The sequence below is a fragment of the Lytechinus variegatus genome, chromosome 1 (genome assembly GCF_018143015.1).
Source record: "Lytechinus variegatus isolate NC3 chromosome 1, Lvar_3.0, whole genome shotgun sequence".
Lineage (NCBI taxonomy): Eukaryota > Metazoa > Echinodermata > Echinoidea > Temnopleuroida > Toxopneustidae > Lytechinus > Lytechinus variegatus.
Window position 1 is genome coordinate 29,811,953 of NC_054740.1, and position 22,821 is coordinate 29,834,773.

The 22,821-nt window shown below is 37.6% G+C and overlaps 1 protein-coding gene across 1 annotated transcript; it reads right to left on the reverse strand.

Moving 5' to 3' along the window:
- Nucleotides 1-5,757: 5,757 nt before the first annotated feature.
- LOC121430232 (iduronate 2-sulfatase-like) lies at nucleotides 5,758-15,223 on the reverse strand. Its single transcript, XM_041627512.1, has 6 exons — nucleotides 15,041-15,223; nucleotides 12,607-12,784; nucleotides 9,834-9,922; nucleotides 8,523-8,999; nucleotides 7,742-7,868; nucleotides 5,758-7,187 (listed from the first exon to the last, which is right to left on the reverse strand). Exons 1-6 carry the CDS (start codon nucleotides 15,221-15,223, stop codon nucleotides 6,250-6,252), a joined length of 1,992 nt encoding a protein of 663 aa, XP_041483446.1. The 3' UTR covers nucleotides 5,758-6,249.
- Between the last annotated feature and the right edge of the window lie 7,598 nt (nucleotides 15,224-22,821).

The following is a 22,821-nucleotide window of genomic DNA, read 5'->3' on the forward strand; positions in this document are numbered from 1 at the left end:
GCGAAGGGAGAAAGTCTTCAGGTGACAGTAGCCAACCGGAGTGAGCAGCAACTTGTCATTGAGCCCAATACGACACTGGCATCTGCTACAAGGATTGAAAGAAAGAGTGAAATAGTACTACAAGAACAGAACAATACAGTGGAAGTCATGGTCACTGATATAGAAGTTGAGCCTGGCGCAGTTAATAATGAGGCTCCAGTGAGTGATGCGGTTGACGGACCAGATATTGATAGCCGAATCCAAACTTGCCTGGATGGTCGCAATCTCAAACTACCTATTGGAGTTAATTTAGATGGACTGGAAGCTAAGAAAACCGATGTTTTTGGTTTATTCAGCCTCGAAGAACTGAAGAAACTCCAAGAGCAGGATGAATCACTTGGGGTGATTTGGGACTGTTATCGGAAAGGATGGCAACCAGGTCAAGTGATCTCTGAGGATAATAAAGAGGTGCGAAGTTGGCTGAAAGAGTGGACAAGTTTGACTGAGAAGAAAGGTGTACTATATCGACAGGTCCAAGTGATGGGTAGGACGTCTTACAATTGTTAGTTCCTGAGAAGCTCCGGAAGACAATTCTTGAATCCGTTCACGACAGATGGGGACACCAAGGAGTGACACGAACCTTGAGCCTGTTGCGTGAACGGTGCTTCTGGCCTGGTCTACATGGTGATGTTAGACGTCATGTGAGGAACTGCTTGAATTGTAATGTGGCCAAAGCTCCATCACCAACAGTGAAGACACCCATGAGGCATCTTATAGCTTTCAGACCATTGGAAGTGTTGGCCATAGATTTCTTGAAGGTTGACAAGGGAAGAGGAGGCTATGAAGATATCTTAGTCATGTCTGATGTTTACACGAAGTACGCCCAAGCTGTTGCGTGTAAGGACCAAACAGCGGTGACAGTAGCAAGAGTGCTTCGTGACTCATGGTTCTCACATTATGGTATACCACAGAGAATACACTCTGACCAAGGCAGGGACTTGGAAGGGAAATTGATACAGGAGTTATGTAAGTTGTACAATATCAGCAAGTCCAGAACCACCCCCTACCACCCAGAGGGAAACGGGCAAATTGAGCGTTTCAACCGCACCTTGTGTACTATGATTAGGTCGATGGAACCTAGTGAGCGCAGACACTGGCCAGAGATGTTATTCCATTTGGTGTACATATATAACAGTACACCACACCGAGTTACTGGTTACTCACCTTACCGACTGATGTATGGGAGGGTCCCATCAATACCTCTTGATCAACTCTTATCTCAGCAGCAAGGGGACTGGGATCAAGACTATGTTGCAGCTCAAGCTGATGCTCTTACTAAGATGAATGCAATAGTAGAAAGCAACACGAAGAAGGTAGCAGAGTATAACAAGAGTAGGCATGATCTTGGGCTGAAGGAAAAGAAGATCACAATTGGGCAACATGTATTATTGCGAAGGACCGCATTCAAGGGAAGACATAAACTAGCTGATCATTATCATAGAGACAAGTATGTCGTAGTTTGGATCAATCCTGAAGAGGATGTGCGTAGCATCAGGCCTTTACATGGAGGCAAAGTACAGACAGTAAACAAGAAATATCTATTGGAGTACCCGAGAGAACCTGAAGAAGAAGGGGATCCACCAGAATTATGGCCTCCAGTAGAAGATGATGAAATGTCAGACACCTCTAGTAATGATGAAGATGACGAAAATCATATCATGCTCCCTAACTTCAATGATAGACTTCCAGTTCGGGAGGAAGTAGGTCAGAGGCAACTACGACGCTCGACAAGAGTAACCAAGGGAATGCATAGTAACCCTTATAACCTGCCCAGGACGGCAGTGAGATGATTTTTCCTATTTCTCTTCTGTCATTTTTCTTTCCATGATGTTGGATATTTACATTTTTTCATTTTGGAGATATTAAAACTACTCAGATGAGGATTTTTGCTTGAAGTATAGGTATAGATTTAAATATTTAATAATATGAGCATTTTACATGATATATCTGTTAAAAATGCAATTTTGTAAAAATTTGTATGTCTATTTGAAGAATTGAAAAAATAACTCTAATAGGATGAATATTATTTGTAATATGGAAAAAATGTCTTTTTGTCAGGATGGATTGTGGTAAATTGAATTTTATTGCAAAATCATTTTTCTTAGCGGAGACACCTTACGAGAATTTAAAGCGAAAGTGTATTTCTTTTTGGTCGATATGTTCCGTTGGTTACTCACCTGTTACGTAACGTCAATGATGTTATTACTCAAAGAAGTGAAAGTAGTTCCTCAGATTTATAGCTGATTATTCTCATAAATTCATGATGTGAATGATGTTTATGTTAAATTCATAGTTGTTTTCATTATACTTTTCATTTATACTGAATCTAGTGATATGTCATAAATATTTGTGATGTTGTGGAAGGATATTTACATCAGATAGCGTTCAAGTGTAGTTGGCGCGAAAGAATAAGCGTTTATGTTGTTACGACGGTAGGATAAATCAGAAAGCGATTTGTGACGACAGTGTACGTTAGGGGTACTATGTTCGTTCTTCCAAGTCAAGTTCGACAAGGAGGCATGTAAGTTTGATTCTAAGTTATATCGTTTTATCAATTTAGCAGCTAAGATTTTGACTACGTTGATATTATTCTTAAGAAAACAATTATCACAGTGAGTAGGGTTGAATATGTCAATTCAATTTTGTATATCTGGTACATGATCGTTATATGCTTCATGTTATTGTTATGGTCAATTTCACATTACAAGGTGAAGATTTCTTATGATCTGCTTATAAAATGAAATTATATTATGTTCTTTTCTATGATGAGATCGAATATATTAGACGAAGTTGATTTTCTTGTCAGTATTTTGTCATGATCAGTTTTGTACACCCCCCCCCCCCCCCCCCGTTCGCTGTACTTAGAAAGTGAATGAACTTTATTTATTTTGATTATAATTACCGAGTGGTAGTAGTAGTCTTGGAAATTCAGACTCGATTGAATTAGATGAGTTTTAAGGAACCATACTAGCTAATTTTGTTATGTCAATTTTTAGGGAGTTTCATTTGACGTACTACCATGTATGAGTGATGCCGAGTGAGGTCTCCAGAGGGTGATTGGTGGAAGTACCCTTGTTTTCTCTTGGCCTATAGTAGGGTGAGTTAGTTAGGATGGCCAAGTTATGGTTATTTTGTTATGATTTACATGTATAATAATTAAGGCAATAACTGTTCAAATGCTATGATATAATGTGCTTAGAAAGAATGATTTAAAATCAGTGCTACATTATTGTGATTATTATCATTGGTTAATTGGAATATATTTTTGTGAACATAAGACTTCATTGAATGAAAAGTGATCAATAATTCTTCTTAGTAATGTGATAGCCTTATGAGCAAGAAATGAATTATGTATACTTACGTACAATTTATGTTGTATAATTTCTTCTGGTACTTGAATTAAATTGTTATTGAATTAAATCCATAATCATGCAATTGATTAATGAAATACAATTTAACGATTAATGATATACCATTTATCAAGATATGATATGATGATCATGTGATCTTGGATCAGTATTGATTAATTTTTTATATTCATTGTTCCCTTATTTACAGGGGTTTGTTTTCCCTGTTTTGCATGATCCACCGGCTGTCAATAAATGGCTGACCCACCCCTACTTCTTGTCTATGGTTCTATGGTTTTCCTGACTGAGTACCCAACCCCCAACCCATACTACCACCCAAGCCCAGTTTACTACATTTCCAATACATGTTTAGGGTAGGGTTTCATCACACACCGATACTTGTGATGGGGTGCATTTTCAGAATATGGGAAATACGTGTTTTGGGTGCTTTTCGAGACTCCATGGTCGCGCATGGTATCCACTCGTCGATGGAAGTGCCCCCCCCCCCCCCCGAGTCAGTTACATCCAAATAAGAGAGTCGATGATGTCACTCACTCACTAGTTCTTTTGTTTTTTATTGTTTGAATTATACAATATTTCAATTTTTACGAATTTGACGATTAGGACCTCTTGCCTGAAGCACAAAATGATAAAAATAATGCAATTCCACGTGTTCAGGGAGGAATTAAACTTCATTTTACATGACAAGGACGAGAAAATAACAATATTTCAGATTTCATATAGTAAAATACATAAGAAATAGTGAGAAAGTGATGTCATCAACTCTCTCATTTGCATGTAACTGGCTCGTTCATATGACTATTTTGTTGAAAATAAGCGAAACTTTAAAATGCCATAACTTTCTTATTTTACATCCAATTTTGATGAAATTTTCAATGTTATGTTTGTTGAATTTTTCTCTTTTTATTCAAATCAAGTTTTTGTTGGGGTGGACTAGTCCTTCAAGAAGGCGGACCTATAAATGACGTTATTTTTTTATCTACAAGACACCAAGATCATTGGGTATAGTGCTTTTGGTTAAATCCCGTCACTCCTTTTGCGACCGATTGATGTCATAAGCTTGTCAGAGAAACTCTAGATATTATTACCCTAATATCAGACGTAAACACGCCAAATCATACAAAGAAACAGTTATCAATATTCAATCATAAGAATAAAGGAATTACAAAGAAAAAACACGATTCTGTTTTAAGACAAGATATTTCATAATATGTTGTCTTCGCAACATGACAATGAAGACATGTCATAATTAAAAAAAAATGCAGGGCCTTACCTTTGTTTTTTTCTTAGGGAGCCAGCCGGGCTCCTCAAGCACTTTTTAGGGGGCCCGCAAGGGTTTTAAGGAGCCAAAGTTTATCACATTTTCTTTTGCATAATGCTGGTCATGAACCATTCAAAAATTAAAACACCATCACGATATATGTTTTGAAAAATAATAATCATCAGCACCATTTTTCAGGGTAAATCAGATTTTAAGCGTATTTTGACACCCCAACTCCACTAGTCACTGGAATACAACATTCACAAACACAATGACTTTTTTTTCATTTTAAATGACCCCCCCCCCCCCCCCATTTTTACAAACATTTATTTTTTGATAGATTTTGGCACGATATAAAAAAGTGTGTTTTTTCCTTTCTTCTTTATTTCTCTCTTTTTTCTTGATTTTTTTTTTGGGGGGTGTTCATGGCCCCACCCCGTCCATCCAGTATACCAGTGCATAACACATTTGTTTTCAATGAACACAAGAAAAGAATCCTTTCATATTAAACGCACCCGCTGGTGAGATTCCAGGCCTGGCAGAGGAGGCGAAGGCAAAATGATATATCCATCGCCAAAATATAGCGATTAGAATGAAATGTCAATATGATAGATCCGTCTTGGATAATCTGCATGTAGGCCTATATAACATCCTTTATACCACAAAGTCACCACTTTGGAATAGAGGATGTGTGACACTTCCTCTATTCCAACTGTCATGGCACTGGACCCCCCCCAAAAAAAAAAAAAAAAAAAAATGCCACCCATACAAAATGGAGAAAGGGACAAAGTGAAATACATCACATTTAATTTTCCTTCGTTTTACTGAATTTGGCCATATGACGAGTTCCTTAATGTATTGGCTAACATCGTCATTGGTGTCATCATAGAGAGAACAGGAAGAAGAAGACAAAAATATTTCGAGATATCTTTCATAACATGCATGATATACCCATAGCGCACGTATATCCACCTTGCTAGGTGCTCCTATATTACCCCGGCTAAGCTAGTCTACCGATTCCGGCGCGCAAAGCTTTTTGAGGAATTACTTCCTGCCGGTACCCATTTACCTCACCTGGGTTGAGTGCAGCTTAATGTGGGTCAATTTCTTGCTGAATTAAGAAAACACGCCATGGCTTTGAATCGAACCCACGTCCTTCAGATTGACCACGAAGTCCCCATAATTATTAACCCATATGGATCAAATGGGACCCATATAGAAACACAGTTCTGTGTCGCCGGGGGGGGTCCAGATTGGCCATGTAGGATTTAAGATGGCATGCCCAGAGTTTACCTACGTAATCTCACTTGACCCATATGGATCATAATTGGGCCCGTACATTCCCATATGAGTGGCACATGTGGGGCCAGATCGTTGCCCAGATAAATCCCATTTGGGTCCCACATATTTTCCTGAATGGTTGTAATATTAGTAATGAAAATAAACTTAAGTTCATCAAAATATCCCATACAGTTAGAGCACTGTTGATTAGAAGAAAGAGCTAGATGTATTAGTTTTCAACTCACAATAACCAGATAACATACAGTGATCTTAAGAGCCACAAACTGTACTTAAATCATGTCAGCTTCCGGTCCTAAAAACTGGAAGACTATCTCTCCATCCCCTCCTCAACTGAAGACTCAAGTTTTCAATCAAATCATGATAACATTTCTCATTAGCAACGTTATTATCTTGACGTGGATCTCCATCGTTCAGGTACAATTCTCTTGCTTTCACATCGGACCAGTTCCCTTGAAAGGTGATATGATCAAAACCGATCCATTCCGTGTAGTGGTATCTCTCTGTCCTCATCGAGTATCCCATAATCTTGATTAAGTCCAGAGGTGGCAAGTCGGTCTTCTTAGTAGGGTAAATGCTAGGCCGAGGGTATTGACTGAAAGTTGCGTTTTTCCATCTAGAGAAATTCATAGAGGTAACGTCTTGACAGCGTTCGTGGCGCTCATGATCAATATCTCTGTTATTCAGGTATGCCACTTTTTGGAGAAGTGGTGCGAAGCTGTATCCTTCAGAACAGAATGTCACGTTGAAAGGGTTTGGAGGGCAAAGAGGCGGCACTGGAAGGCCTGCCAGGTTGGCTAAAGTAGGAAACAAATCAACGAACTCTACAAACTCATCAATTTTGTTCTGCGATAGTAATTTCCGCCTTCCTGTATCAAGTCGGAAAGATTTCGCCGATTTGAACTCTTCATTTCTTGTCTGGTTCTCAATGTTCTTTGGAACTTTCAAATTGTTGCCATCGAAACGAGAATCAATTTTGTTAATAGTCTGGTGATGTTCTATGGAAGAGCTTTTACCAGTTCCCAAAGTGGCTTCTTTTATTCTGTTTCCATAAAGATTACTTTGGAAAGAAGGTGACAGTGGGTCGATGAGGGGAAACTTCCTTGAAGCAAAAGAATCCCTATCTGTTACCCCTGGCACATGAAGTATTAGTGGTGCCCTTGTGGCTAGATGGTAATTAGAGGTCTTGCACCATTCCCCGTGATCTCCTAGCTGGTAACCTGCAACAAAATAGAGAGTAAACATGAGCATCGTTGACTCTTTCTAATTACTACGTAAAAGTAAGAAACAGAAACGATTTAGTCTCTTAAAGAATAAATGAGCATGGATAATGTGATATAGTGGTTTGGATGGCAGGAGCATTATGGAAGTTCATTATGAGACAGGGGTGTAAATAGGGCAGGGCTTTGCTGAATCGAAAGGAAATTTTGACAAGAAAAATGGACGGGTTACTTCTAAATGGTCAGGGGGGAAATAAGGTTTCCATTTCAAAGTGATGACATATTTAGATTCAATTTCTATGTTTTATCATACCAACCGAGTTTTCAGAAAGTGCTACCTATGGTCACCATAATAGTAGCGCTTCCTGAAAGCACCCAAGATTTGTTATTGTGTTGAACATTTTGATGAAGAAAATATCATGATCAATATCCAATTTACTACTCAAACCTACATCTCCTTCTCCATTGCATTTGCCATACTAACTTATCCATGAATCCCATTCTTTCTTTCAGAACACAATTTATATAAAAAATAATAATAATTTCGTATTTACCATGATCCCCTACGATAGAGATAATTGTATTTTTCTCATGTCCCCAGTCTTCGAGCGCCTGTAGGAGCCTCCCAACTAGATAGTCGGTAAAACTTGTAGCTGCGTAATAATTCTGCCGCATCGAGGCCTATGAAAGGTGAAATTATATATTTAAAAAAATATATATGTTACATATGTCGGTCTAGGAACAACCTGAGGAATGAGAGGCGGACATTGGTGAACAGACAAGAGACCTCCGTCAGCATGGTCCACGGTCCCTCCACTTCTGTTGTCACTGTCAGAGCCTCACGCCGGGGCCTCACGTTCCGTTACATTTACTGACTGTTTAAAACCATGATAAATCTTTTGTAATTACTATTGTTGTTTTTACAATCTTGTTCAACCTTCATTTCTTCCCATGTGTGGTTTAGCCTCCGTTTCACAGCATGTAATTTGTCAGTTCATGTCCTTGGCTTATAATCAAGCTATGATTTTAAATATTTCAATAAAGTAACATTAAAAAAAATCTCTCAAGGAGATGGGTTAATGGGAATGAGAGCACTCATAAAAAAAAAAAAAATCTGTGATCTTTTTTAGGTTTTGTTTTCTGACATGCAGGTTGGTAATCAACGAGACAAATAGTCATCAATACCATCACGTCGATCGTCTAAATCAGTGACTGGTGATTGCCTTGCTTCTCATTCCCTACTGAAAAACAAGATAAAGGCGACAAAAAGTAAGAGTAGGAACTAGGAAGAGAAATATGAACTACAAAGAAAGAGAAAGAGCCAAACAAACTTACATGGTATTCCAAAGGAATGGTCCCGAATGGAAAGCTAAGATTTAATGCTTTAATGTCATCTCTTTCTCTGAGTTGTTTGAAAGTTTCCCATGCCACGGTCGGTAGGTTTTCGGGAATGTTCGGGTCGGGAGCGATCTTTACCGATTCGAGCGGGTACAAATTTTGGAAATCCTTGGGATACTTCCACGGTAAGTGCGGCTTCCTGAATCCGACGGCCAGAAAGAAGGGTAGTTTCACCACCGGAGCTCTCTTGCTTCGTCTTGATGTCGATCCATGTGGATGCAAAGCCGCTTCAAGCTTAGAATAAAGGGCAGCATCCTGCCTTTTGATACGTTTAGGTTTTGGAGAGAGTATCTTGATGAGATTTTCAGTGATTTCAAGTGTCTGTAGGTCTGGTAGAGTCTTCTCTGGCATCTTATCCACATCAACCGGGCACATCGCATTGTCGTATAGGTTGCCGTCTATACCGGGACACACCTAGTTTGCACAAAAATGAAAAATAGATTGATACACTCAGTGGCGGATGCAGGGAGAGAGTGGGCACAACCGGACATTGGCCCCCACCCCTTTGAGAGACATCAACAATATTTTTAGTGGAACATGTCATGCACGGACAACTTTTTCATTTTTGCTTGTCGAACTGTTCATGGAACAAAATGACATTGATTTGGTAGTGAAGACCTTTTTTTGCTTGTCAAATTTTATTTGGAACCAATCAACTCGATTTGATAGCGAAGACCTTTTTTGGAGGGGAGGGGGAGCTAATATTCTTGTATACAATCCCCCTTTTTTTGAAATCCTGGATCCGCCCCTGGATATACTTTTATTATCACTTTTAATTATAATTATGGCTGTCTAGCATGCTCACTATGAAAACTCAGTGTCAAACATTCAGGGCGGCACAACATTGACAAAATCTGGAATGAATTATTTTACATGACTTTCTACCATTTAAAATTTACGAATTCCTCTGACTTTCGAGAAACTACCCGGCGACCTAAATTTCGTAAACTCTTACATTTTTCTTTCTTCCTTTTTTTCTTTGGAGGGGGGGGAGGCAGAATGGGTTGTGGGACCACTTGTTTTTATGACTGAGTTTAACATTTCCTTTTTCATTTTTTTTTTACAAACCTTTAAAGGCAGTATAATGATTTCATGGATGAACGAAATGGGCAATTTTTATCTGCCTAAAGTCTCTCCATGTCATAATAATTATTTTAACAGCAAACACTGACTGACACTGGATAAAGTATTCAAGGGCCTACATAGTGATTACTAGATTAGGTCGATCTAAAAGTTAGTAAAATATACCTTTGCATCCGAGTAGCTTTGTGTGGAAGGTTGGTATGCTGGAAGGGTCCAGCTATATGGATAGTCGTCAGTCATTCCACTAGGTGCACCTATATCATGATCAAAATGGATGAGTATATGGATATCAGTTAGACATTGGGGTATAGAGTATTGAAGGGGAATGCTGCCTTGGCCATAAATGATGTGTTGGGAAGGAGAAAAAATGAATTAACAGAATAGTGAAAGCCAAAAAATCGGACAAGCAATAAGAAAGCCATAGCTGCTTTGAAAATGAGATCACTAACAGTATGTATACTTCAAATTGGCAACTGGGTAAGTAAATTACGACAAGGGGCAAGGACAACTTTTCCATAGGTCATGTACTTTATTATCAGGGATTTGTGGTTTTCTCTGAAGTAACCCCATCTATATAGCGAGTGAAATAATATTCAGAAAAAGGAATTTACATTAGAAACCCGTAGTTTTCTTGAGAGTTGAGGAAAACTTCAGCTGTGCGGATATTTAGATCGACAAATTTAAGCGGGGAGCGAGGTTGGATGGAGGGAAAAAGGCGAGAATCTGATGGGATAGAAGGGGAGAGATTGCGAGAGGGAGAGAAATAAGAGTGAGAGGGGGAGAGAGAGTGAAACTAGAGAGAAAAGAACAGAGACTGAGATGGAGAGGGGGGGGTAGTGAGGGCATTATACGAGTCCGTTGATTCATGTTCATAAATAAACAGAGAGAGAGCAAGAGAGAGTGAGGGGGTGAAGAGAAACTAAACAAAGGAACGGAGATTGAGATGGAGGGGGGTGGCAAAGACAATATGCGAGTCCATTCATTTAAGTTTCATAAAGAAACTGAGAGGTTGCAAGAGAGACTGGGTAGGGGAGAGAGATTCTATGCTAGATGGGGGGGGGGCAAAGAACTTGGCCATCACAGAGAAAGAAAGAGATTTAAGATGGAGGGTGACGAGGACATTATGCGAGTCCGTTCATTCATGTTTCATAAATAAACAGAGAGTGCAATAAAGAGTGGGGGAGAAAGAGAAACTAAAGAAAGGAACAGAGATTGAGATGGAGGGGGTGGAGAGAGATTTTATGCGCTAGAGGAGGGGGGGGCAAAGAAAAAGAGAACTCTGCCATAATAGAGAAAGAAACACCGAGATTTGGATGGATGGGGAGGGGGGTGGCGAGGACATTACGCGAGTCAATTCATGCTTCATAAAGAAACAGAGAGAGTGGTGTGCAAATTGATGAAGCCACAGAACTATCGGTTTAGTCCATGCGCCTGCGCACTTCACTTTTTTTAGCTCAACTTATGAATAATTCATGCGCCATAGCGTTCCCATGTACAGAAAAAATATTCGCCCCCGGCGGGGGGGGGAATTACATTGACTAGTGGATACCATGCGCGACCCCCAAAACGCGTAAAAAGGATGTCTTTTTCAAGATAGGGCATGTTACGTACATAACGTAATAAGGGTATCAAAAACACTAAAATAATGAAAAAAGATATTACGCTAGGAGAGATGCTTTCAAATTTGCGAGGGTATAAAACACACTAAAGTGTTTCATATGGGATGTACTTTTTGCCCCGTCAACACTACGTGTTTAGAGTCCTATTTGCGCGAGGTTTTAAAGGTTGGGCCCAAAGACCAGCCTTAGTTGGGCCGTACTATATACCCCATGATGTAGGTAATGATAAAACCAACGACCGAAGTCCGTGACATGAATAAAATATCATTTCACTTAATCGTTGGAGTTCAATTAAGGGAATACTTGCCAAGGGTATCGTTTTCTTTCCAATACTTGTTAAAGGTCAAGTCCACCTCAGAAAAATGTTGATTTGAATCAATAGAGAAAAATCAGACAAGCACATTGCTGAAAATTTCATCAAAATCGGATGTAAAATAAGAAAGTTATGACATTTCAAAGTTTCGCTTATTTTTAACAAAATAGTTATATGAACGAGCCTGTTACATCCAAATGAGAGAGTTGATGACGTCACTCACTCACTATTTCTTTTGTTTTTTATTGTTTGAATTATACAATATTTCAATTTTTACGAATTTGATGATGAGGACCACCTTGCCTGGTGTACAAAATATTAAAATAATGGAATTCCAAGTGTTCAGGGATAAATGAAACTTAATTTCACATGACAATGACGAGAAAATCCAAATATTTCATATTTCATATAATAAAATACAAAAGAAATAGTGAGTGAGTGATGTCATTAGTTCCCTCATTTGCATACCGACCGAGATGTGCATATCACTGTTTTGTGAAATGAAGCGAAACTTTAAAATGTCATAACTTTCTTATTTTACATCCGATTTTGATGAAATTTTCAGTGTTATGCTTGTTGAATTTTTCTCTTTTTATTTAAATCAAATTTTTGTTGGGGTGGACTTGTCCTTTAAGGGTAGGGTTTCACACGTCAATACTTGTGCATTTTCAGAATATGGAAAATACTTGTTTGAGTTTTTCGAGACGCCATGGTCGCGCATGGTATTCACTCGTCAATGGAAGTACCCCCCCCCCCCATTCCATGATCCATTCACAATGATGGCAGTATACCTTGACAGTGAGGAGTATGAATGTGAAATTTTTACTTTATGACTGACTCCCGGGCTGACTCAAAATTTGCCTTCCCCGTGTACTGGCCCATCTTCCCTCTCTTTGCACGACACCCTTACCCACTCACCCCCCCCCCCACACACACACACACACGGACACCCAAACACCCGTCTCACACTGATATATTAATGTATTTCTTTTCCGGGTGGCTGTACCTGGATGGAAAACTTTTCCAACTGAAAGTGTGATGTAGCCGTTGTCTTTGAAGTGCTGCGGTATGGTTGTGTAGTTTCCGGCGTGCGTTCTCCAGTAAGAACCGAAGTCATACAGGCGAGTTGTGTCGGGACGTCGTCCTGTCAGAAAAGATGTCCGGCTGGGGGCACACACCGCTTGCTTCATAACAAAATATTTAAAAAAATCCTTTATTACTTCTTCGTGTGAGTCTCTATAGAAATAGCACTGTCAGAAACTCCCTACCTATAGCTACTTTTCGGCAAAATGCTTTTGCCACTATTCACCCGTCCCAGCGTAAGATTGGTCATACCATTCTATAATGGTTATCCTATCCATCGAATTAGGAAGCTCTTCACTATCATAATCACTATCATCAACATCATCTTCACCATGCACCACCATCATCATCATCACCACCACCGTCACAACCAGCATCGTCATCACCATCATCATCACCACCACCGCCATCACTATCACCATCATAATCACCATCATCACCACCACTATCATCACCACCACTATCATCATCACCACCACTATCATCATCACCATCATCATCACCATCATCACCACCACCATCATCACCACCATCATCATCACCATCGATCATCATCATGATCATCACCACCATCATCACCATCACCATCATCATTACCACCATCATCACCACAATCATCATCACCATATCATCATCTCCATGGAAGTCAGAGCGGAGGGTTATCTTTTGTGTTTGAGGGCGCAACAGTAATAGCCCCCCCCCCCATCGCACATGAACAAAGGATAACGCCCATCATCATCGGAAACTACGGCGAGTAGCCTTTTATTTGATTTATCATAGATATAGGGTATACCAGCAAACCAAAATAAATGACGTCTCAAGCAGAGATAAAATTATGAAATGTAAAAAAAAAAAAAATCAGATAATTCCTCGTCATTTCCGTCTCCAGGCGCGGATCCAGGAGGGAGCCGAGCAGGCCCCAGCCCCCCCCCCCCCCCCCCCCTCCCTATTTTTTTTGACAACCTGCAGAAAAAAAGTGTACTCTTTATCTTGATAGAAACTACGAAAAACAGAATGAAAAGTAAAAAAAAGAAAGGTATTATACCCATGATGTGTAATTGACAGCCTCGTAGCGGCCGGCCCGACCCCGAAAGGAAACAAGAGAAAGGTGAGGGGAAGAATTGGAAAATAGATTTCAAGAGGATTAAATGACACTTCATATATCCAGTTCTGAAATCAATTTGCACACAATATTTTAGCTCGCACATCAAGCTTTCATTATTTTGTTTGATTTACACAAATTTTTATATCAAAATTTTCAGCTCGCGCTGCGCGCTCAAATTTTTTGATTTGTGAGATACCTATCCTCTTTGGAAATTCTTTCCAAAATTTGTCAAAATGCTCTTTTATCATGTCAGTATATCAAAAAATTAAGCTCGTGCTCCAGGCTCGCATTTAATTGTTTGAGACACACAGCTTGTTCTTTATTTAAATAAAAACTCGCTTAGACTGTCCAGTTTTCAGGTCGGAATATCACATTTTGAGCTCGCGCTTCGCACTCTCATTATTTATCGGTGATACTTGTATCCTCTTCATTAATCACTAACAACAGTCCTAGCTAATTGAGTTCTTTTTCACGGTATTATAATAAAATTTAGGCTCGCATTGTTTAGTTGGATACTTATCTTTGTTCATGATTATAAAAACTGCTCAGAATCTTCATTTCTAATACATAAAATATCAAAGAATTTTAGCTCGCATGATATATTAAGACCACATGAGATAATCGCAATGTTGTGAGTTCGAATCCCTATTCTGCCATTGTCTCCACTTTGATAAGAAGGTCCAAGAATAAAATCTGTCGTCTATAAAGTCAGCCACTATGACTGATTAACCTAGACGTAAAATGTTTCCTAGGTAATTGGTTATATACCAGCTTGGTGTTTACCAGCAAAAATGCTGTCCTGCCGAGGTCCTACGGGAGTTACCATAAACAGAAACATAACAGATACCTTATCTTGTTTATAACAATAAAAACTAACATATACTTAAAACTTCAGTCTTTAGTTAGGACTACCCCCTTAAAAAAAAAAATCAAATTATAGCGGCCAATCGAGAAAAAAGTTGATGAATATATTCCCCCCCCCCCTATTGGCGAAAGCTGGATCCGCCCCTGGTCTTCTTCCATTATTGTTCTCGTTTTTGCTTCAATTTAATTAGAATAGCATAGGCCTACCTAGTGCCTTATAGGGCCCTGTGTCTGTGCAAGTGTGCATCTATGGTTTATAATGATTTTAATCATTATGATTAGTAGTAGGAACCGCGACGGCAGTTGGCGATAACTTATGAATCCCTGTTATGATAATGGTCGCTTACTTTACCGCGATACAGTGCGTCAAAGAAAAAAATATACTTACCTGTACCATAGCGTTAGTAAAGACGGCTGACTGAGCTGCTAGTTGATCGATATTTGGTGATATGATCGGACCCCCATAGCATCCAAGTGATGGCTGTAGATCATCTATGACGATAAATAACACGTTGGGTCTTCTCGAAGTTAGGCCTACGAGATCAATAATCGAAAATATGTATTGCGGCATGAATAAAATTAACAAAGGGGAAAGGGCTAATAATAAGATTCGAGCTTTTCATTTTTTTGTCTAGTTACGAGTTATGACCATCTTTCTTGTGCTAACAATCAAATTAAAATCTTGGGTACAGCATCTGTTGCTGAAGCATTCAATAGTTATTTCTCTTGATATCGGTCAGATTACACAAAATATATACCAATTTCCTCGTGACTACATTCATTCAACCGTATATCAGCTTTACTCCTCTTTAACCAACTTCTCATCAATCTGCCTCACATGTTATCAAAGCATGTAGTCATTAATTCTACCCACTTTGATTTACAATGTCGCAATGCCCTACGAAAGACCATTAGTGCCACGAAGAAAAAACCCACTATTTCTACTAATCTGTATATACAGATTACGGTATTTCTGCTCATGGGTGTCGATCGGTATTCTTGGTTGGGGGATGATTGACACAAATGTTCTTGTGGATGGGGATCTTTCAACATTACCCCCACTAAAATCACAAGTTAGGACATTTGGGAGTGATTGATATGCATGGTGTTCTTGGAAATTCCCTCATTGTTGTAGTGTACTGTACTTATATAATTTTTTTGAAAATTCAATTTGTGTTACAAGTAAGCCTACTCTAAACTCATACGAAAGAAAAAAATGACAAAAATTGTCTGGACCATGTACATAGTGATCTGTTTATTGAGCATGATGTATACACAGGGGCGTCGATCCATTTTTCAGATGGGGGGGGCAAAATCATGCATCAACGTTCCAAAGGCGCTCGATCACACAAAACGAACAAGCTCACCTACACACCCCTACACACATAGGCTTATATAATAAATATATATATGCATATATATATATATATATATATATATATATATATATATATATATATATATATATATATATATATATGTGTGACTCATAAGAAACACATATCTCACCCTCACCAACAATGCGAGTGCGAAGCGCGAGCTGAAATTTTTTAGTATGACATGAAAACAGGAAAAATGTACCTGTTTAGGTTTGTTTGTATATAGTAACTCATGAGGAGGATAGATACATGTATCTCACTAGAGAGCGCCATTTATATTCTGACGTGAAAGCTTGATATTCTAAACATTTTTGGTACCAATGATTAAGATGGGTATCTAGAAGAACAATAGATGCGAGCGCAAAGCGGCAGCTGAAAATTTTGATATATCGAGCTGAAAAAAAGACAGTTTAATGGACGCTTTTAATAAAGAACAAGATATATATCCAACAAAAGATTATTGCAAATCGAAGCGGGAGTTCTTTTGAGGTTTAGAACTGAAAACGGGACATTCTTTTCACCTATTTAATCAGAAATGATGCGAGCGCGAAGCGCGAGCTGAAAATTTTTATATTCCAATCTGAAAAGAAGACATTTTAAATCAAAATCGAGTTGGTATCTCAATCTCGCTTGCTGGTTTCAGTGTAGCATTACAATCTTATTTTATTTTTTAGTTGCTCATGCGGAATTATTGGGAAGGGGGCAAAACGATATGTCCCCCCAATATTTTCATTGGTGGGGCGATCGCCCCCCCCCCCCGGCGACGCCTCTGTGTATACAACTTCTCTCTTAAATCTAACCCGACTGGCAATATCTTTTTTCTTAATGCATGATGACAAAATGCAGATTCGGACCAATTAAGACTAGCACAAATTACAAACTGTGTGGCTTCTCGTGCGCCATTGGGCTTACCGTCATTCCATAGACCTATTTAGCTATATGGTCATTCCTTAGCCGATTTATCTTGCCACCCTTTTACTCCTGTTTATTTTTCCACCCTTTTGAATTGATTTATTCAAATTAATTTATTCACCACTGGTGGGATGGAACACCCTATCAACAAAAGTTGTTTTTCGTTGGGGTCATTTTATGCCATGTGTTAAAAAATATCATTTACATTTCATTCTTTTTCATCTTGAACCTCCACCCATCTGTTTGATAGTCCTGAAAAAGAATGTTTTTATTTAATAACAATATACACAAATTGCGAGGGAAACAAAGTGATTGATGGCATACTGTAATCATCACTATAATCATCATGATCAAACTTTTCATTTCATTTCCACCCCCCCCCCCCCACTTGAAATATTGGGGGGATATATCCCCCCATCCCCCCGTGATCGTCACCCATGTTTCTGCTTATCTGTATATACAGATTACGGTATTTCTGCTAATCTGTATATACAGATTACGGTATTTCTGCTAATCTGTATATACAGATTACAGTATTTCTGCTAATCTGTATATACAGATTACGATATTTCTGCTAATCTGTATATACAGATTACGGTATTTCTGTAATTATACAGATTATAATCTGTATACACAGATTACGATATTTCTGCTAATCTGTATATACAGATTACCAGGCGCGGATCCAGGATTTCGTAGGGAGGGGGCCCAAATTCGACCTGATTTTGGCGCCCCTGTTTACTTTTCGGAAAATTGGCCGGCCCCTCCCCCCCCCGGCAATAAGTGTCTTAAATGCATGTTAAATTATCTTATTTCATAGGCACAAAAAGAAGAGGCAATTGAATAATGGTTTTATAATGATGTGTTCATGAATAAATGTAATATCACTTTTAAAAAAGAATCAATGCGAGCGCGAAGCGCGAGCGATTTCTATTTTAACCATTTGATGCTTTCAATCTCGTTTAACTTCTCTTTTCTACTTTTTGTTTCAGGGCTTGAAAAATCTTACGGGGATGACGCCCCTGTATCGCCGCGTATGAATACTGGTTGTGCAACAACTAAATTGCATATTCTGCATGAAAGAAAATTAATGTTTTATTTTGGTAATATATTCTTGAAAAGATATACATGCTTTTTATTAAAGAGTTGATGTAGACTCAGTAGTCAGCACTCAGCATTTACTAATTGGGAGTGCTCTGCCTACTTAGATCTGTAAGTTTTTTGTTTGTTTTGTTTGTTTGCATTTATTTCTGCGTTCAAAAACACAATACAAAATTATTTATAATTACAAAATACAAAATAATTCATAATATAAACAATGTGGTCATATTACATAATAAATACAATATAAGGATGTGAGTATAAATTAATCTTTTATAAATGTAAACATATACATATAATGTAATAAATGAACGCAGGAGACCGCCATCGTGAGCGGTTAGGCTTGAATTGATGGCGGCCTCATAAAAGATTCGTGACTAAGATTGATATTTACTGACCAAGTGGGTGCATTGCAAGTGCAGGTGCTGGTGCTGTGTATAGCAGTTGAGTAAAATCAGAATATTAAAAAGCGAATGTGAATATTTGAGTGAATGTTTTAATTTGGAGGGTGGGGTTGATAAGATTGAATGATAGTTTTCTTTAGAGTGGCTTTTAATGAGTATATGGTTGAACACGTTTTAATATTGTTTGGAAGACCATTCCAAATGTCAGGACCATGGTGTCGTATTGATTTAGAGGCAATTAACAGTCTGGGGTTAGAGAGATGAAAGTTTCCGGATATGCGCGTTGGGTAAGTATGGACAGAACTATTAAATTTGAACATGTTATCAAAGGACGAAGGGAGCAGATTGTTAATATATTTAAAAATAATTATAGTTATTTGAATAGTATATACGTCGGCAATTTTTAATGTTTTCAGTTTTAAAAATAAAGGATCGGTGTGAGCCAAATAATGTGATCCTCTACAAATGCGAATTGCTCTTTTTTGTAATTTAGAAATAGAAGTAAGTTTTGTGGAACCACAATTAGCCCAAACAACGTTACAATATACGGGAGTATTAACGAATTATACAATAGAAATAAAGTTTTGTGTGGTAAAATAAATTTCAACTTGGAAATTATTCCAATATTTCTCGAGATACATATAATGATATGGTGCAGATGTTCATTCCAAGACAAAGCTTGATCTATGATGACGCCTAAGAATCTAGATTGAGTCTTCCGCTCTAATGGTGTGCCGTCAATCTGTAAGTGAATTGGAGAATCTGTAATATGAGAATGTTTAAAATGGATGAAGTGGGTCTTTTTCGAGTTCAAGGATAGTTCATTAGCTTTAAACCACTGTGAGACTTTAATTAATTCAATATTTAAGATGTTGTTTAAGGAAGTTATATTTTTATGAGAAAAAAATATATTTGTGTCGTCAGCAAATAATACAAATGATAAAATGGAAGATGTATTAATAATATCATTGACATATAATAAAAATAAAAGGGGGCCTAGAATTGAACCTTGAGAGACACCACATTGAACTGGAAGTAAACTAGAATCGTTGCCATTAAAAGTGACATATTGTTTTCGGTTTATTAAATAATTTTTAAACCAAAGGAGTGACTGACCGCGAATACCATAATAATTAAGTTTTGAAAGCAAAATATTATGATTCAGCGTATCGAACGCCTTACTGAGGTCACAAAATATACCAATGACATGCTCTTTGTTGGCTATGGCGATTGTTATTTTATCGTAAATTTGGATTAAAGCCAAGTTTGTGGAATAATTTTTTCTAAAGCCATATTGATTAGAAATTAATAAATCGTGTTTGTTGATAAATTCATAAAGTCTATTATAAACTATTTTCTCGAGGATTTTGGATATACTAGGGAGAAGAGATATAGGACGATAATTGCTTATTTCATGAGGATTGTCTTTTTTGAAAATTGGATTGACTTTGGCGATTTTGAATAAGTCAGGAAATATACCTTGTGATAGAGATTTATTAAAAACATGACTAAGAGGGTTTGCAAGCGGGTGAATTATTTCTTTTAAAAGAGACATACTAATTTTATCATGCCCATGAGATTTGGAGCTATTAAGAGACCGTGTAATGTTGAGAATTTCTGTGGGGTTCGCAGGGTTCAGGAAAAATGAATGTGGATTAGGTTCGGGGAGGTAATCTGTGAAATGCGCATTTTGGCTATTGATCTTGCTTGCAAGTACGGGTCCGAAATTTATGAAAAATGAATTGAATGAGTTTGCATGAAGGGAAGAGTCAACTTTGGAACCATTTAAAGTCATGTCATCAGTAGGTGGGGGATCTGCACTTGTTCCCATTAGTTCTTTGATGATTTTCCAGGTAGTATAAGTGTTTGAACTGGCATCTTTTATTCTATTAGTATAATACATTTTACGTGATAAACGAATTAATTTTGTTAACTTGTTGCGATATACTTTGTAATTTTTTAAATTGGCTTCAGTAGGATTGCGTAAATGTGACTTGTAAAGGCAATTACGTGTCTGTATTGATTTTAATAGACCTTTTGTTATCCATGGTTGTTTGGGTGTTTTTCGGTTATTTTTTACTTTTCCTATGGGAATATTCTTTTCATAATAATGTTGTAATTTATTATTTAAGAGATTTTACGATGTGTTTGCGTCAGTTTCATTATAGACATCCTCCCACCCCTCAAGTAATAAGTCTTGCTTCATTAATTCAATATTACGTTTAGATTCTTTTCGATATGAGCGTTGGTTAATTGATTTGGGGCACGGTAATTTCAATTCACAAGTTAAAAATATTGGTAGGTGGTCTGAAACTTCAGAGCATAGAATTCCTCCTATCTTTTATTATTCATTTTGCTATGTACGTTGGAAAAAATATTGTCAATTTGAGTAGATGAATTTGGGTTGATTCTAGTGGATTTATTGATGAATGAATGGAAGCCGAATGAAAACATTAGTTTCATAAAATTGATTGAATGATTACTGTCGACCGAGGGTAGGAAATTGATATAAAAATCACCAAAAATAAAAGTATGTTTATTTTCATTACCTATTGCATATAAATATTGCTCTAGCTCCTCATAAAACAAATCAAGATTAGAGCCTGGTGGTCTATAAATCAAACCTATGATGATATTTTTAAATCCTGTGTTTTCAATTTCAATGAACAAAGACTCTGCATGCAAGAGTTTCACATCGGAACGGATCTTAAATTTTAGTTTATCAATAATATAGAAGGCCACGCCTCCGCCTCTTTTTCCTTTGCGGTCTGCCCTTATCAACTTATAATTTGGTAAATTAAACAAATTTGGGGAATTATCATGCAACTATGTCTCGCTAATACCTATAACAGAAAATTTGAAATTATTTAATGTGTGTAAGAGATTTTCAAAATATTCGAAGTTTCTATTGAGACTTCTTAAATTTGCATGTATATAATCGGAATTACTATCAAACATATTATTAAATTCTTGAGGTGTATAGTATTTGCTGTCATGTGAATTGTCTATGTAATTATCAAGAATAAAAGAGAGGGACTTCATCAAAATTGATAAAATGTAAAGTACCATAAACTAAGAAAGGGGTCAACTGCAAGGGTGCTTGTGGTGTAGGTGCGTTTGCTAGTGATTGAACGGGTGTTCATGTATGTCTGTGGTGCAAATGTGCAGTCAATATCAATATAAATTACATGTACAAAAAGAACAAGACCCATCTTGGTCAGCAAGAACATATCATTGGAAGCATTAGAGCAGAGCTCAACCACCCAAGTACATATAAAATTTGAAATCATTACACTTTAAAAAAAATATAAATAAACGGTCAGTTGAAAATGAATTAAGAGTATACCCAGAAATAAAAGTTAGGTACAAGTCTAGCGAACGATTAAAAAAAATCAGATTGTATCAATCAATTTTAAGTAGCAGATTGATGCCCTTACAGTGTAGGCCTATAAACAGTCACTTTATTCCTGTTCTGGTGAGTATTTTGATAGCCATGCATGACGGAGTTGCCACGCCTTCTCTGATCAGACACGGGCAGGGTTGAACATGCGCGAGTTAATAATCAACATGAATGTCGGGCTGTTTTGGAAAAAAAACATGTGATGAAATGTATCAAAGCCGGGTGTAATGCCTACATCAATCAGTATTTAAATACCTGACCCGTTGGGTGTTTTAGTGATTTAAAAGCAAAAATATGTGTGCATTAATCATGCATAAAATAGCCTGCTTTCTCTGATCAAACAACGCATGTGCGAGGGTGTCGGGAGACACACAAGTTAAAATTAACATATTTAACAAGTCAATGTTATTGGTAGGGTAGATTGAAATTAACCCATGCATATAATAGCGAACATAATGGATGGACGTTTGTTCATGCATGTATAGCCACACCTTCTCTGGCAAGGTCGCAAGCGTGTTTTCAATCATAAATCGAATCTGAGACACACGTAGGCATGGTAGGTGTATCTTCACGTTCAATATTGGATAGCCACGCCCCCTATAATCAAACAATGTACGTACATGAGGCATGCAAGCACGCGACTGGTGTTAATGTCATACCATGCATGAACAATGTAATAAACCACAAGAATTCATTGATCGTTATATAATTGAATTACAAATCGTTTAACATAGCTGGTATCAACACCAATAACAGAGATAATGAACCTTTATCTATTGCTTGTCAAAGAAATTGGATTACATCGTTTAAAATAGTTAATTGAGGTTATCAATGACATACCATGGATGAACAACGAAATTAACTACATATATGCGTTGATTCTCATACAAATTGTTTAACATAGCTGGTATCAAGATCAATAATAGAGATAATAAACACCTTCATTTATTGCTTGTCAAAGAAATTGGATTAC

Excerpts from the sequence above, each read along its gene's own strand:
- LOC121430232 (XM_041627512.1), bottom strand. The coding sequence starts at position 15,223 with ATGCCGCAATACATATTTTCGATTATTGATCTCGTAGGCCTAACTTCG. Across the intron at positions 9,000-9,833 it reads AAAGCTACTCGGATGCAAAG|GTGTGTCCCGGTATAGACGG; the intron begins GTATATTTTACT and ends TGTGCAAACTAG. Across the intron at positions 7,188-7,741 it reads CTCTATCGTAGGGGATCATG|GTTACCAGCTAGGAGATCAC; the intron begins GTAAATACGAAA and ends ATTTTGTTGCAG.